At 35.7% G+C, this 15552-nt stretch overlaps 1 protein-coding gene across 1 annotated transcript in view; it reads right to left on the bottom strand.

The window, feature by feature from the left end:
• LOC140140627 (protein quaking-B-like) overlaps nucleotides 1-15552 on the bottom strand; it is a 187224-nt gene continuing 171672 nt past the window's right edge. Inside the window, 5 exon segments of the mRNA XM_072162385.1 lie at nucleotides 1-3215; nucleotides 6643-6711; nucleotides 9318-9387; nucleotides 9389-9603; nucleotides 11288-11338. Coding sequence (XP_072018486.1) covers nucleotides 3190-3215; nucleotides 6643-6711; nucleotides 9318-9387; nucleotides 9389-9603; nucleotides 11288-11338 — 431 coding nt within the window. The 3' untranslated portion in view covers nucleotides 1-3189.

The raw sequence follows: 15552 nt of genomic DNA on the forward strand, positions 1-15552 counted from the left end.
TTTCAAGTCTGAGACAAAAACGTTTGGTTTCCGTTCATTTTTTATTCTTTTATTTTGGATGATATCATCCACTTTTTATGTATTCGTGCGAACACAGATAGCCCTATTCTAAGTGACTGAACATTGAAAACAAAAATCTTTTGCAGTATCAATCAACTAAAAAGTTGGGGTAGTTTTCTTATATTCTTAGTGCCTTTTTAATACTGCTATAATCCTTTGTTATTATTTTCAAACTGTCTTTGTATAAAGCTTATTTTGAAAATTAACATACTAATCTCTTTTCAAGATTGATAGAACTCTTTTAAAAAATGTATTTACTTTGTAAAAACCATTGTATGAAAACCTTGCTGATTGTTTTGATTATTTTTACAATTTAAACTTTTAATGTTTTACTTGAAAACAAAGAAACATACAATATTTCAGGCCCTAAGAAAATCAGAAATCTAACCCTAAGTCTTAACTTTTAAAAATTACACAAAATCTAACTTGCTTCTTCCAACCTAAAATAAAATCTACTAAAAACAACAGTACCATAATACTTTTTATATATCTATATATAAAGACAATTTGCCTAACAATTCAACTTACACATATTTTTACATATTCTTTGGATCAAGTCTGCAGTGAAAAATATAAAATCTATTTTTTCTCTTTTTTGCTCATATCTTTGCATGATAATGGCCCTAATATACCGCAGGGCTTCATATAATATAAATATATACAAAACATCTAACCGTGTGCCCAATATATACAAATAGGACTTTTTCCCGCATTCCTATATTCTTCTTATAACCTAAGCTGCTTCATATTGCATAGTTTATATCAAACAATGCACAATGCATGTTTTTTTTCTTCTGCACCAGTGCAGAATAATTAATATACTTTTGAGTTAGTATTTTGTTAATTTATTTTTTTTAAAACATCAAAAATTTTTTTGAGTTCAGATTAAGAGATTCAAATTCAATGAGTTATTTTTATTGGTTCCGAAATGTGTATATATGAGATGTTAATTCATTATAAATGGGAAGGGAATCAACTTCGCTGCGTTCCATTATTATTTTTAGGGGAAAAATCCAAATTGGGTGTTAATTTATATTTCACAATCATGATTAATTTCCATTGATGAGATGTTACATAATTCTAGCAATGGGCTATTCCATTTAAAATCCACACTACCCCTGTGCAAGATTTTGGAAATATCTTCCACAGGGGGAGTATGAATTTCAAACGGAAGTAGCACATTAGGCAGGTCCATTTGAATTCATACACCCTCTGAGAAAGATTCCACAGAGGGAGGGTGAGTTTCAAATAGAGCTACCCAATGTGCTACTACCATTTGAAATTCATACTCCCCCCCTGTGGCAGTTATTTCCAAAATCTTCCACAGGGGTAGTGTGGATTTTAAACGGAATAGGCCAATTTGGAATTCCAACAGTTTAATTCTTGAGTTAATTAGCATTTGCTTCATTTTTGAGATGTTAATTAATATCATAGTAAAACTGAGTTGATTGCGCGATACAAAAATTGAAGCTTTTAGTACTTGGTTCGTTCACTATATCGATAACTTGTGTAAGGAATTAATAATTTAATATCTAGTTATTATTATGCTAAAATTAATCTCAAATTTGGTAGTCAATGCTAAGTTAATTTGCTTTTAACAGTATTAGTTCAATAAATATTCAAAAATTGATATTGAGAATAGAAAAATATCTCTATGTCATTTTGCATTATTCAATTCAGCATTATATTGTCCTGAGATATAAATGCATATTTTGTTATAAAATTTTGGCCCATATGTAACCAAAATACAAGTATCCTGATTATTGCTTCATTTTCTGACATAAACATACCCTGTTTGAGCAGAATAATAAATTTTCCCTACATCCCATACAAAATTGCCAATAATGATACATTTCCGATAATTTGGTATAACTTCTAAACGAACAAAAAAACAAGTAGGAAATTCTATCGATATAAAATAAAGCAGAGAGCAAAATATAAAAGAAAACTATCAGCTTTGAGCACTTGTTAAAGTTCACACACATTATTGCTGGCAGGAAATATATCGTCACGGGACAATATTTTTACGACTGTCTAAATACTACCGAATGCCCCAGATCAACTGTGGCGTAAAGTAAAAAATAAAAATGCCCTTTCTGATAACAAAAATTTGCATAACAAAAAAAAAATTGTACATATTTACAAAACCTGAAACCTAACTAATACAAATTCATCCTACCATATTTTAACGACTCCCTAAAAGCGAAATATATATATTATTTGATAGTTTTCCCGATCTATTTATCTAAGCGCCAGTAAACAGATATACTGATACAACCACCTATGACCCAAAACCAGCACCATACCCACATATTGATACATCACCTTCTAATCGATACTAGCAAATAAATGACACCTTATACATAAAACTTGAAAAATCTTAAAATACAACCCTTTGGTATATAACTTTTCATATTAAAGCCTTTGATTACTAAAATGTGCATTTTGTAGTTGCACTATACCACTTGGTTCTACAGATATTGGGCTAGTCCAGTTGAAATCCATTATACACCTCTGTGGAACATATGATTTTTATATCTTACACAGGGAGTGAGAATTTCAAATGGGACTACCTGAATGGGTGACTCAATTTGAAATTTATACCTCCTGCGTGGGAGATAAATATCATGTCTTCCATAGGGGGTGATGAATTTCAGTTGGAATAGACCAATTTACTGTACGAGAGGTAAAAGAGGACATTTTCACACAATTTTTCGCATAATTTTTTGCGCTTTAACAGTTTTTTGAACTATTATCTAGTTGCCAAATTGACAATTTGAAGCTTCCTTAGATACACAAAAGGAGTATAATTCAGGCATTGTTATGTTTTGTGGTAGTTGCTTGAAACAACAATAAATTAGTGTGAAAATATCACCTTTTACAGTAATTAATGACTAAATAATTAATCGTCAGCTGGATGAGAATTAAGCACACTTTTAAACCAGTCGTTTACCATTACAGTGTAGAATGCCTTTATCGCAAGTTCTGTTACAAACATGGATGCAACTGGTTTGGTTGCACTTCTGTATTTCTCACACACCTCTTAATAGTACATTTCAAAGTATAAACGAACGAGGGGCTTTAATCTTTACCTTAACAGAAGAAGCGCCCTCTATCTGAAAGGCACAATCAGTTCTGTTTGTAGTGGGCAAATTCTGTAAAACAAGAACTGGCGATAAAGTTTCTCATTCTACATAATAATATATAATCGTACACTTTGAAACTGGTACTACGTTACCTTTCGTTGGTCCAACATTTATTTCGGGAACAAACCTAAAGTTCGATGACCTTTGTTCCCTAACATAGGACATGCGTTTGATGGAAAGCATCCCAAGACACGATACAAAAAATTGATTTATCAGTTTTTTAAATGAAACTAGAAAATAAAACATTCTTACTAGTAAAGAAAGAAATGAATTTAAGGCAATATTAGCCAGCTGTCAATCATTCATGTAGGCATTCTGGTGGTGAAGTTACTATTAATATTCTGTTATTTTGTTTGTGAGTATTATTTTCTGATGTATGTAGTATGCGTTCCATGCAAGGAAAAGGGTTTTTATGATGATTTTTTTTTCCTTTTTTTTATGATGAATGTTAGCGTTCAGTCGATTTCAACCACTTGTACGTGCAGTGTGGTGAAAAAATACCAATGTTATTTTCAACAAATCCTTGAGTTGTCTCGATTCGTGTTAAAAATGTAGCATATTATTAGTTCTTTCATATCCAATAATATTATCGAAATATACATCGACAAATGCACACTTTTTAGTTCAAATTCTGCGAACCTAAAATGGAATAAGAATACTTTGCAGCTGATGACATTACTGTTAGCCATTCATGGTTATTTTCTCAAATGCAACCATTTTATCATGGTTTTAGTTCTAGAAACACTGGTCATGCAAAAAAGAGCCTCACCTCAAGACCAGCTTTTACCATGGTTAATTAACTTTGGCGTATTATTAACAGTGTTATTCAGATTAATTGTGTACTCATGAGGAAACATGCATGACTTGCATCAGATACTTGTATTATTATAAAAGACATGCCTTTTTATCATCCACAATGCACATCATTTTCCCTAGAGCGAAAACACTAACCAGGCATGGTGTGTGGACCGGAATCTAGAAACACCGCTGGAGTGTTTCTAGGCTTTATCCGTCTAGTACAGCTGAGCATCACCCCAAAAGGTGGAAGACTTAAAAATCGGCCTGCCGAGCAGCGGGAACTGTCTCCCGGCACTAGAGGTCTTCGTGTGAGACAGAAACAAAAGCACAGTGAATAACGCCTCGCTAGCAGTGATAACACAGAATCGGTGCTTAATATAATGTTGCTTGTCAGTTTGTCTTTAAAAACAAAATGCTAATTTGTGTGTGTGTTATCGATATCATGGTTTGGTCTTACAAAAGTATCATTATGATGTATGTAAGTAGGTATCCAGATGTTATCATGTTGGTTTATATTAGCATGCGTTTAATATTGTCCTGATTGTTTTCGCAACTGTTCAAGATTTGTTCAATGTAATATATGATATGTTGCATTTCATCAACATCAAAAAACATCGTCAATTTGGGATGCTTTCCGGTATATATATAGGCAGCTACTTGTTTCTCGTGGGCAGGAGTTCTGCAGTTCACAAAGCATTCCTAGAAATACCAAACTTCAGTCTTTAAAAACGCTCTTTTACAGAAGAGAATCACTTAATATCACAAATCCTATTTAGCAACAAATCACACCACACCACGCAATGTCCTCAATAAAGGTTAATTAATTAAATTTTTCACATTTATAGCGAAATTGTCAAACAAGTACTACAGCAAAAAAAGAGCACATGTACCACCTCTCAAGTTCATGAACACCCCAGAGATAATTATTCATAAACAAAGAAAAAAAAATACCCCCAAAATAATAATACCCTCAACTATGAAAATTTAGTGTATCTCATATTTCTATCATCTTTTGCACAGGGTTGCAAAAAAAATTTCAGTCTGAATGGTGGGTCAAATAATCAAAATATTGCATAATTTTTTATCTTAACTATTGGTTTCTATGGGACAGGACAGTACCGGTAGTCGCAGAAGCCAATTTTGAAAAGTCACCCAATTTGTTTTTATAACCATTGATTTCTATGTGACAGGAAATTGTCAAAAGTCACTGTAGTAATCTTCAAAAGTCGCCAAATTGGGCTACCAAATCACAAATTTGGCAACCCTTCTTCTGCGCCACAATGATAATAACATATTGGTTCAAATATCAGAAGAAAACTTCCTCCTTATTTGTTATTTTGGAATCAAATTATGCACATGAATATCAGGTTGTTGTAAAAGAAAACAAAGAATTGATAATAAATGTGGATATTTGATTCTTCCCCCCACCTGGCTTTCATTTGCATCATGTCTGATTGACTTTTTCCTGACATGCTACGTTTACAAGAGTCAAAACATGCAAAATAAAAAACAACTCGCAAGAAAAAAAATGTGACTTCCAAGTTGGCAAAAGTATCTCGTCTGTCTACAGCTTGCGGGATCCGACGGCAGGGAAATTAGAATTAAGTAACGTGAGTATCACTACTCCCAAATTACTTTTAATACAAAACAGTGGAAGATGGGGAAGGGGAGAAAAAGCAAAAATAGCTCATATCAAAGGGTTACAATATGACTTATAATGTGACCACAGAATAAAGCGTTAGTGCCGAACAAAGTGTACTTTAAGTACAGGGAAAAACAATTGATTATTTTGATGTACAGTGTTCCTTTAATGAAGGCATATTAATGCTCTGCATGCTAGCCACAAAGGCTTCAACATAAAAAGTTCTGAGACATTTTTTCAAAACATCAAAGAGCTATCTTAAGAACCAATGAACCAATACTAGGCTTATTTGTACTCATTTTAATGCATTTTTCATGCCAATTTCAAATATTCATGAAAGTCTAGAATTTTAAAACGACTTGGAACTTGTCTTCTTAGTTGAGTCGACACCCGTGTGGAAAGAGTTAATATTTATATAGATAGATCGCAAACTGAGGTTGGTGGTGGTGTTGGTGGTACAATGTGCCCTTAGTGCCCTTGCTTGATGCCTTTAGTACCCTTAATCAGAAATGATACACCATTATCATTCTTTCCATTAAAAAAAAACAGGATTCTTACAATTTTTGATCTGAACGCTGACAGTACAATTTCTATGAATGCTTTGCAATTTCAGCTGCTGCCGGCTACATGTTGTCACTCAATGCCCTTGGTAAGATCCCAGATTTCAATAATCTATTAACGAGGATTACATTTGTTTTTTGCGTACAATTATGTGATCCATTATTACAAAATGATCCAATGTCTGGAATTTTACCAAGTACAATATGTGACCATAAACAGTATAAAATAAACAAGCTCTAAAAAAAAAGAGACAAACTGAAAATATATCAAAAACATTACAAGAGTGTAATGCAAAGAACATCCTTTCTGCAATAGCTGCCCTGTAGACATTTGCAGTGTAGATAGTGTACAAGTGACATCCAGCAGCTATTGCAAATGGGACATTCTTGGCATTATACCCTCGATTAGAAAAATGGTGTAAAAGTAATAACTAACCTCTTGCATCAAGGACAGCCCTTTGATAGGGGTGTTCCCTGACCGTTCTCCGTACTTTAGGCACTGCACCTAGTGCATAAAGGTGGCCAATTTAGATGTTAGACAACAAAAATAAGCATGCAAATGATAATGATAATAAATATATAGATATATAGAGAAGGCTATCTACTAGCAGAGATATTCTTGCTAAACTGGTTCAATTATGATTATTGAGCACTACACTGGTTAAAGTGTTTTATTTAAGCACTAAACAGGTTTGGTGGTTTGTAAAGAGACAGATGGTCCGATTAATTGTTAGTCCTCAGTGCATCTTAAACTGGTTTAGTGCTCAACTAGTTCTGGCTCTCTGAAACGATAGAGCCTGTATGTAACAAAATTGTTATAATCTTGTTCCAAACCTTCATTTCACTGAATATGCAAATGGTTTTAAAAGCCCCATCTTCCTTTTATCACAGAAGCTAGCGATACTCCTATAATTATTGCAACCAATTTTGAACCAAATGAGCTGGTATGTGTCATTTTTGCATCAAAATTAATAACCAGTTTAGCAGGAATGATCCGACTGTGTAACCCCCCAAAAGTGTCAAATATTGAATCAAGTTATCATTGGGACATGCAAGAATGGTGACCTACAAAATCATCACAATAGCCTCATCTCCTGAGGGCAAAGTCACATTTCGGCATTCTAGCATCTAAACTACTCGCAGCATAGAACTTTGCCAGATGTGGATGAGGCTGATCACGATATACGATAATTGCTGTAATGAGAAATCTCTAGAGTGTGTTTGTCATATTGTTAATAAGACCGCAGATGTCGTTGGACCACCTATGGCATGCATAATAACATACCAATTTTGATGATGGTAGAAAGGAATAAAAAAAAAGTGACCGAGAAAATATTTTCAAAAATAGCACGATGCAACCTTAATTAATTTTATGAGTTGATATTATTGTGGTGCAATGACGACACAGAGATGCAAGGAAGATAAGATATTCAATACTAACAGAATGAACTGGATTGAAATTTTGTGGAAAAAAATAAAATAATAAATCCATCACCGCAAACTAAAATGGGGGGCTAATCTTGCTTCATTGGTAGGTACCAAAATATTCAGTTAAAATTTGTGCGATTCAATAATTTCCAAGTAAATTTCTCCATAACATGTTTGTTTTCTGAATAAATAACTTATGGCACTGAACGGTAATGAATAGTTCCTACTACCGGATCTAGGCGAGTCGTACAATAAAATTTTATTATCCATTTTCAATTTTACGCTGACCAGCGCCCTTGCATGTCCCGAAAATGATAACGAAATGACGGCACACATGGGGAGGGGGTCACAACATTCTAAAAAGAGAGGCATGTGTAAACTTGCACTCTTTCATTCTTCCAACAAAATGGACGGTTTTCATGTCGTCGTCATGGAGATAACAACAAAATACTGATAAAGAAATGATAGCACACCATGTGTTCTAATTAATCTGTTCCGATGGACACTTAGCAGATTATAGAAAACACTTAATTGCAGAAAACAAAATAAAGGAATGCTGGAAAAATTGAAAGAGTTTGCAAGTAGGAGGTATCACTTTTATGGTGTTTTTACATGTACTGTTGGTAACAACGTTTTGCCATGCAATATAGAACTTGTTCAAAATTGACGCATGCACTGTGTTTGTATGTATGTATGTTCGTGATCGGTGCGTATTAATTGATACACCACAGATAGCAGCTGGATGACTCACTGACAGGGAGAAAATTAGAGGGGGTTCTTGCGAAAAATTATAAACATGTATCAAAAGAATGCATTTGGATGATTATAAGAACTATATAAAACAAAAAATATGCTAGTATTGTCCACCTATGGCACTGTTAATTAATGCAGGTTTCGTCTAGCTAGTAGTTTTTCTTTTTCCTCCAAAAATATAAAAAATAGTCTGCGATATTAAAGAGTTCTCATTGCTTTAGTTCCCATAATCCAATGCTCTGTTGGCATGGCAACCACTGGTCCCACAAAATGGCCGACTTATAGCAGAGTTGGCAGTCATATCGGCCACTAGTTCCTGAGCGTCTGCCCAAATGCACCATTAGATGAATAAGAAGCTTCAAAATCCAAGGAAATGGTGACCTTGAAGTAAAGCTAAAAATGACAAAGTGTACGGAGTGCTTTATTTCTTTTTTTGTCTTATTAAACTAGTTTTTTTCTCTCGCTACATCTAGACAGCTTTTTAAAAATTTATAAATAAATAAAAAGATGAAAGACATTATGGGCTGACTAGAAATTGTAAACTTACTAAAATCCAAAATGATGGTAAAAATCATCTAAAATTGATGTGTTGTCAATTTATTCTACAAAATTTGAGACACAGCAGGGAGCATGCTCATTCCTACCCCACCATGCATACTATAGAGTCCAGACTCGAACCTAACCGTTCTATCAAATATTACGATGCAAAATATACAAATACTGTTTCCATAAAAAAGTTGTAAATATCCGGGTTTTCAAAGTCCCTGAGATGTTTGTTTATGAGCTTGTCGTATTTTTTGGTTTATTTTGATGGAGCAGGTAGTAAAGCAGGTCCAAAATGGTGACTACTGAAAAAAGGTAGAGGGCTAAGCTAAAAAAAAAAAAATCAAAAGCGCCCTCTATAGTACTAGCGCACAGTCATGGACATACCGATTGCACCATCTGTACTGACGGGTGGGTATTCCAATAATGTTGGTGTGAGTGCATAAGGGTAGTGTTCACTTCCTGCCCCCGTGGAACGGCGCATAGATGATGCTTGTTCCATCGGATGAAGGCATCATCGGTGGCGGGGCACCGTTGGCAAGTAACGCTTGGCTAGCTGTCATGCGCGGAATGATCGTGGGCATCATGCCCGCAAGGCCTGGATGCCCCGGCGTCGGTGACCGGAGTGGCTGAGGAATCAGGGCGCCTGGTGGAGCCATCGCTCTTGGTGATGCTGTAGACGAGAAAAGGAAAAAATAAAAACATCATGATAAATGGTGATTGTAACCTTAAATCTTAACACTTCCCACGCATAACCAATAATATCACCCTCCCTGCGCATCCAAGATGGCCACCATGGCATAAGCGGCCATTTTGGATGTGCAGGAATTTAAAAACTGTTTTACGAGTAATAAGGAATAACCATTTGAAATACACACATGAAGAAATTGTATTAGATGATTTTCCTCACTTGCATATCCAAGATGACCGCCATGGACTTATGCCATCGGCACATATCGGTGCCGAGAACAAGGAGTGGGTATTTCCTGTTGCATCATTTATGCCCTAAGTAAAAATTGTTGAAACCCATGAAATGCCAAGCATGGTTTTTGACTCCACATTGAATTCCGACATTTTGAGGGGGAAACTTCCGCTCTCAACAATTTGAAACTTATCCCTGCTTTTGGAGTAAGCATTTATCCCCTATCAACATGTGATTTGACCATGGATATTGATAAATGTATTACATTTTTTAAACAAAATGTACTACATGTAGTACAAAACCAATCCAGAAAGCTCTATTACACATAAATATATTGTTTCTAGTTTTTGGCTTTTGATTGATTTCTTATTCGATTAAACCCAACATACAAATGACAATGTTGTTAGAAAAATAAACAAATACTGGGATGATAAACAAAATTATAATATTAGTTGTGGAATAAAATGATATACAAAATATCAAACAATAATGAATTAAAATCATGGACTGCCATCAAAATGGAGGCTTATAGGGTTCAAAGTTCAAACGATTAAAGATGTGTAGTCCGATTACAAGATGGTTGTTTTCCATCTCACAGTACGGTCCAAGCACCCAAATATTCTTGTACCAGAAATGGCAGCAGGGGTTGTCAAAATTTCCTGAACATTATATTAACTTATGTGCAAAAATAAAGTGCAAAACCATAGGCTATGGCAGGAGTTAAAGAGGTTAAAGTTCACTGGGGTTATGAAAGGATGAGGCTTTATCAATTGGGCCACACACCTTTAATATATGACCAAACAAAAATAATTTAACGAAATTGGGAAGAAAAATAAAAGCTAAAGCATAATTGGTGTAAATATCGATGAATTATTGACTGCGAGAGTTGATCCATTTTTAAATTAATTTTTTGGTTGATTTAATTTGCTATGGAAGAGAATTCATCTCTTTACTGGTCAAATGAAATGTATTGCATGATGACAAAGATGAGCAAAAAAAAAAGATTTGTCTCAGAAATATTTGCATAAAAAGTTATGTGCTATACATGTCTGAACAGTCAACGCAGTCATCGCTAGCGCCACGCTGTCAAAATGGGCTATTCCAGTTGAAATCCACACTACCCCTGTGGAAGAGTTTGGAAATATCTTCCACAGGGGGAGTATGTTTTGCAAATGTAATTGGTCAGGGTTAATCATTTTGAAACCCATATTCCCCCTGTATTATGGCTTTACCTATATCTTGCACAACTGGAGTGAGTATTTCAAATGGAAGTTACCAAATTGTCTATTCTATTCAAAACTCATACCCCCTCTTTGGAAGACTTTAGCTAAATCTTCCACAGGGGTAGTGTGGATTTTCAATTGAACAGCCCACTGACTGCAATGTGCATGCATTTCTGAGACAAAACTTTTCTTGTGCTCTTATATAGACTCACAGTTTTGTGTACTATAACCATGTATATCTGAGAAAAGTTGTTCAAAATTATCTGAAAAGGTCAAAGTTGATGTTCCCATGAATATTTTATAACAATTCATTTTCGGTTGTGTTACTCAATCTTTTATAGATAATCCAGGCCTGTATGCAGGATTTCTGGGTCTTTTTTTGAAAGAAAATTGCGTTTGCATGGATTTTTGTGTGTAAAAAGTGGACCTAACCCCTCCTAAAATTGCCTTTTTTGAATGCCTTAGGCACCAGAAACAAATATGTTCGATCTTTGGATCGACCGTCGATGCTGCTTCGAAAAACTATCAACTAATTAACCAGAATTAACGCCAAATTTAAATCATCCTTCAGGCACAAATTACTATTTTATCACAATTAACAATAGTAAATTAATTGATTTCATAAATAATAAGGATCGACCAAGCATCGATAGTCGATCGAAAGATTGAACTAATTTGTTCCTATTGCCTTATCATCATGATCACCAAAAAGTGAACATTTTTCTCCCAATTTAAATTATTTAAAATAGCAACAAGTAGACCTTTGTGGATTTTTTGGGGGTGGGGGTGGGTGGGGTGGGGTTCCGGCGCACCCACCGCCTGCTTACGAGCCTGGATAACATGCTCAGTCTGTCAAGTACTAGTGAGAAAAATCTGTTTCCTACAGTCGTATGCAGAGATTAACTCGGATTGTTGCATCTGATGACTGAGTCTTGTTTAACAAAATATGCTGCGCTGCGCTAGTCACCAACCAATCATGATGCACCTTTGCCCCGATGCAACATTCCAAGTTTATCATTCTCTGTTGGCAACTTCTTATTGACAATAATTGATACACACCGCCAGGTACGTACTTTACAGCTTGAGTATGTTGGATTAGTTCATTGTTACATTTGACTAAAAAAAACGGTTCCTTTTTTGAGGTTTTTGTTTGTTTGTAACCAAACAGAATGGATTCAATTTGGCCAAGATGAAAGAAAGCTTGACTGCAAATGCAAGTCACCTTTCAGCCTCCCCACCCATCATGTTTCAGCCCCCCGCACACACAGTGGTGTAGTCAAAGAGAGGAGGGGCAAGGGGGGACCTCAGGCCCACTGTGAGAAGTCTTGCCTCCCCTGTGGGATGCTGGCCACCCTGAAATCTTAAAATTTTTAGGCCTTTTTTGTACTTAAAGGAGGATTTCGTGATCCTAGCATCCTCTTTTTATGACATTTTTCAGTAGATATCCACTGAAAAAGCTTATTCCCAAAATTTCAGTTGATTCCGATTTTATGCTTATGCGAGTTATGCATGATTATGTGTATTACACTGGTCCATAGACAATGTGTTGTAATTTCGTTCTGGTGCGCCAGAACGAAATTCAAATTTGGCGATATTTTTGCTAAACGAATTAATCTACAAGAAATATTTGGTACATAAACATTATGTAGCCAGAGGTATCCAGTGGTGTAAAAATCTCAACTTTTTTTGGAAAAGTGGGGGATGAGGCTGTGGATCACAAATGCCCCTTTAACCATTTTCATCGAATTTTACCCGCTTTAAAAAGTTGCTTCCCCCCATGAAAGTTCAGGCTCTGCCATTATCCCCAGCCATCTTGAATATACAGTTCTTCCCTAACAATTTGAGAGCTGGACTTAGGGTTGATGCATTGAGGACTACTGTTAGATTCAACCATAGTACTTCTCAACCAATCGTCTTCTTTCACTGCCAATAACACGGTATCGCTCATTCCTTGCTTATCACTTACTGGTCACATGTAACAAACATACCTAGATAACGTCATATAGAGCAGCATACATACGATCTAGGGCAAATTTGTGAACAAAATACCCCCATATGAACCCAAATTGCAGCAAATTTAAGTACTGCATTTAAGATGAAAATGCTAGTCAATTATTTTCCAGTTTGAAAATTCCTATCAATGTAACAAATACACGTAATCTGGGGCAAATTTAGAACCAAAATCACCCAAAAGACGTCAATTAAAAGCAATTATTGAACAATGTTTCAGATAAGTATCTTGCTACAACTGTGCCACTGTCGTCTCTTTGGTATTCACTGAACTTGCGCTACTTATTTCTGAACAAAGATGGCTGACTGTCTACCCATAATGCAATGCACTAATAACGTACCAAATTAATCAGCATTTATGTTGTTGAATTTCCATTTGATAAAGTTTAAATTTCTTTTTTGCACTATACCAATGTTGAAAATTTGTACTATTTATTGTATTTCTCTATCAATTTCAATTTTTTTACGTAGACTGCTAAATCCGGGTGCTAAATAAGCATTTGGCATTTTTGAACCCCTATGGCAATGCTGCCTTTCTTACAGTGCTGCTGATTGGTTTATACATGATATCATCATCTGAGTAACCAATCAAAATGGAGCTTTTAGGTGTATAAGCTAAATCCCCTTCACCCTACTGAACTTTCTTACCATATCTCTGATTGGTTAAATATATGATATATGGCTCTTTGTACCCAATCAACATAGTTCTTAAAGGCTGCTAATCTGGCTAGGAGTGGCTATAGATTTAATTTTGCAAGCTATGAATTGTGTGAATGCCGCAAAAATGAAATTAACACAAAAATTTCAGAGAAAAAAACAGAGAATGATATTTTAAACCAAACATATTGCATTGATTTGTACACTAACACAAGGAATTCTGGGTTGCTATCATATCAACCACCCATCCTCGCTATATCTCAATTAAAAATTCGACAGCACGTGCTAGTCATAATATGTTGCTTGAATACACTCGGCTAAATGAAGCCCAGAGGAATAAGGCAGAAGGCAAAGATTATGTAGATGTGATTCAAGCTACATGAACCCTATCGAGATAGCTGTTTCTTTTAGCATACACAATACTGCACTATACACATACACACACGCACACCTCCCCCTCCCCCAGGCATTATTTACGAGGACCTGAAAAATGATATAAGTCCAAAATGTCGGTGTTTTGTCTGGTCAAGTCCTCAAAAAGTCAATAATACTTAACAAAATGTTAAAACCGTCAACACTGCGAGGACATGAACTATAGAGGGCGTAGTAGGGTATCAGACCTCATTTTTCGCTGTTTAAGGAGGTCATATGTAGTGAGGATGCATGTCAAGGTCATATGTAGTGAGGACGCATGTCAAGGTCCTTGGTAAGCACAAGGTCCCCAGTGTATCGTTATGTTGGGGTCCTCAGCAGTAATGCAAGACACATGCATACATTCACATGATCATACACACAAATTACACAATAAACATATCCCGACTTACTCAGTCCTACACTCGGTATCATTCTCTCAAATAATCAAATAGTTGTTTGTATGTATTTCATAATCTATCTATTTGTTTATTTTAACTTTCTTTATACAGGGTAGCCCCTTAAATGACAATGCAGTGATTTCCAAGGAGGCCCGGCAATCAATGACTTTGAAAGATTTTTCAGGCCAGAAAGATTAACAATTTGAACAAAAAAATGTTTTGTATTTACATTCTCCTGGTCGTATCACACCAAAGGGTAACGAGTGTGCCCATGTGCAGTCTGTCTGCGCTTTCCCTTTCTCGAACTGGTTGATTTGCGCGCTCTTGAAATTTTGTGCAAAGGGGTTAACAAGCCCGCATCGCCTGGGTGAAATGAAATAACAGAAAAGACCATTAGTAGAAAAAGACGTTTTAATTAATGTTTTTGATCAATAATGACAAAGTGCACACTCAAATACACACCCCTATGTGGGCGGGCATTCGAAGCGAGGACTTGTGATACACATGTCATGTGTGTATTGTGTGTCTGTCCCAGCATTCAAAGCAAGAATAAAGAGTGAGTTTCACACCTTCAAAGTAAGGACATTTTTTCATTTATCTCTAAGTAAGCTTAGCAAAGAGAGGAAATCGCCCATACCTCATCCAGTGCACCTATTTACAAAGCAAGGACTGGGATTTTGTCCTTGCTATGCCAAAATATCCTCACTTTGAATGTGGAACTATATCTTGTCCTCGCTTTGAATGGCTCGGCGAACACTTACAGACGAACATACCCCAAACACACCATGCACACACCCCAAACATACAACAAACACCACCACACACCCACAGGAATCCACACGACACACGCACATACACATACACCCACCTACACGAGTTTACCAATTGATACAAAACTCGTAAACAGCCTCGCCGCGATATTATCTTTGACCGTTTCTCTGGCTTGGTTTTTATTAAAAGCTTTCTTAATCACAGCGTAGTCTGTCTGTGTGTCACCT

Source organism: Amphiura filiformis, chromosome 19, assembly GCF_039555335.1.
Source record: "Amphiura filiformis chromosome 19, Afil_fr2py, whole genome shotgun sequence".
Classification (NCBI taxonomy): Eukaryota; Metazoa; Echinodermata; class Ophiuroidea; order Amphilepidida; family Amphiuridae; genus Amphiura; species Amphiura filiformis.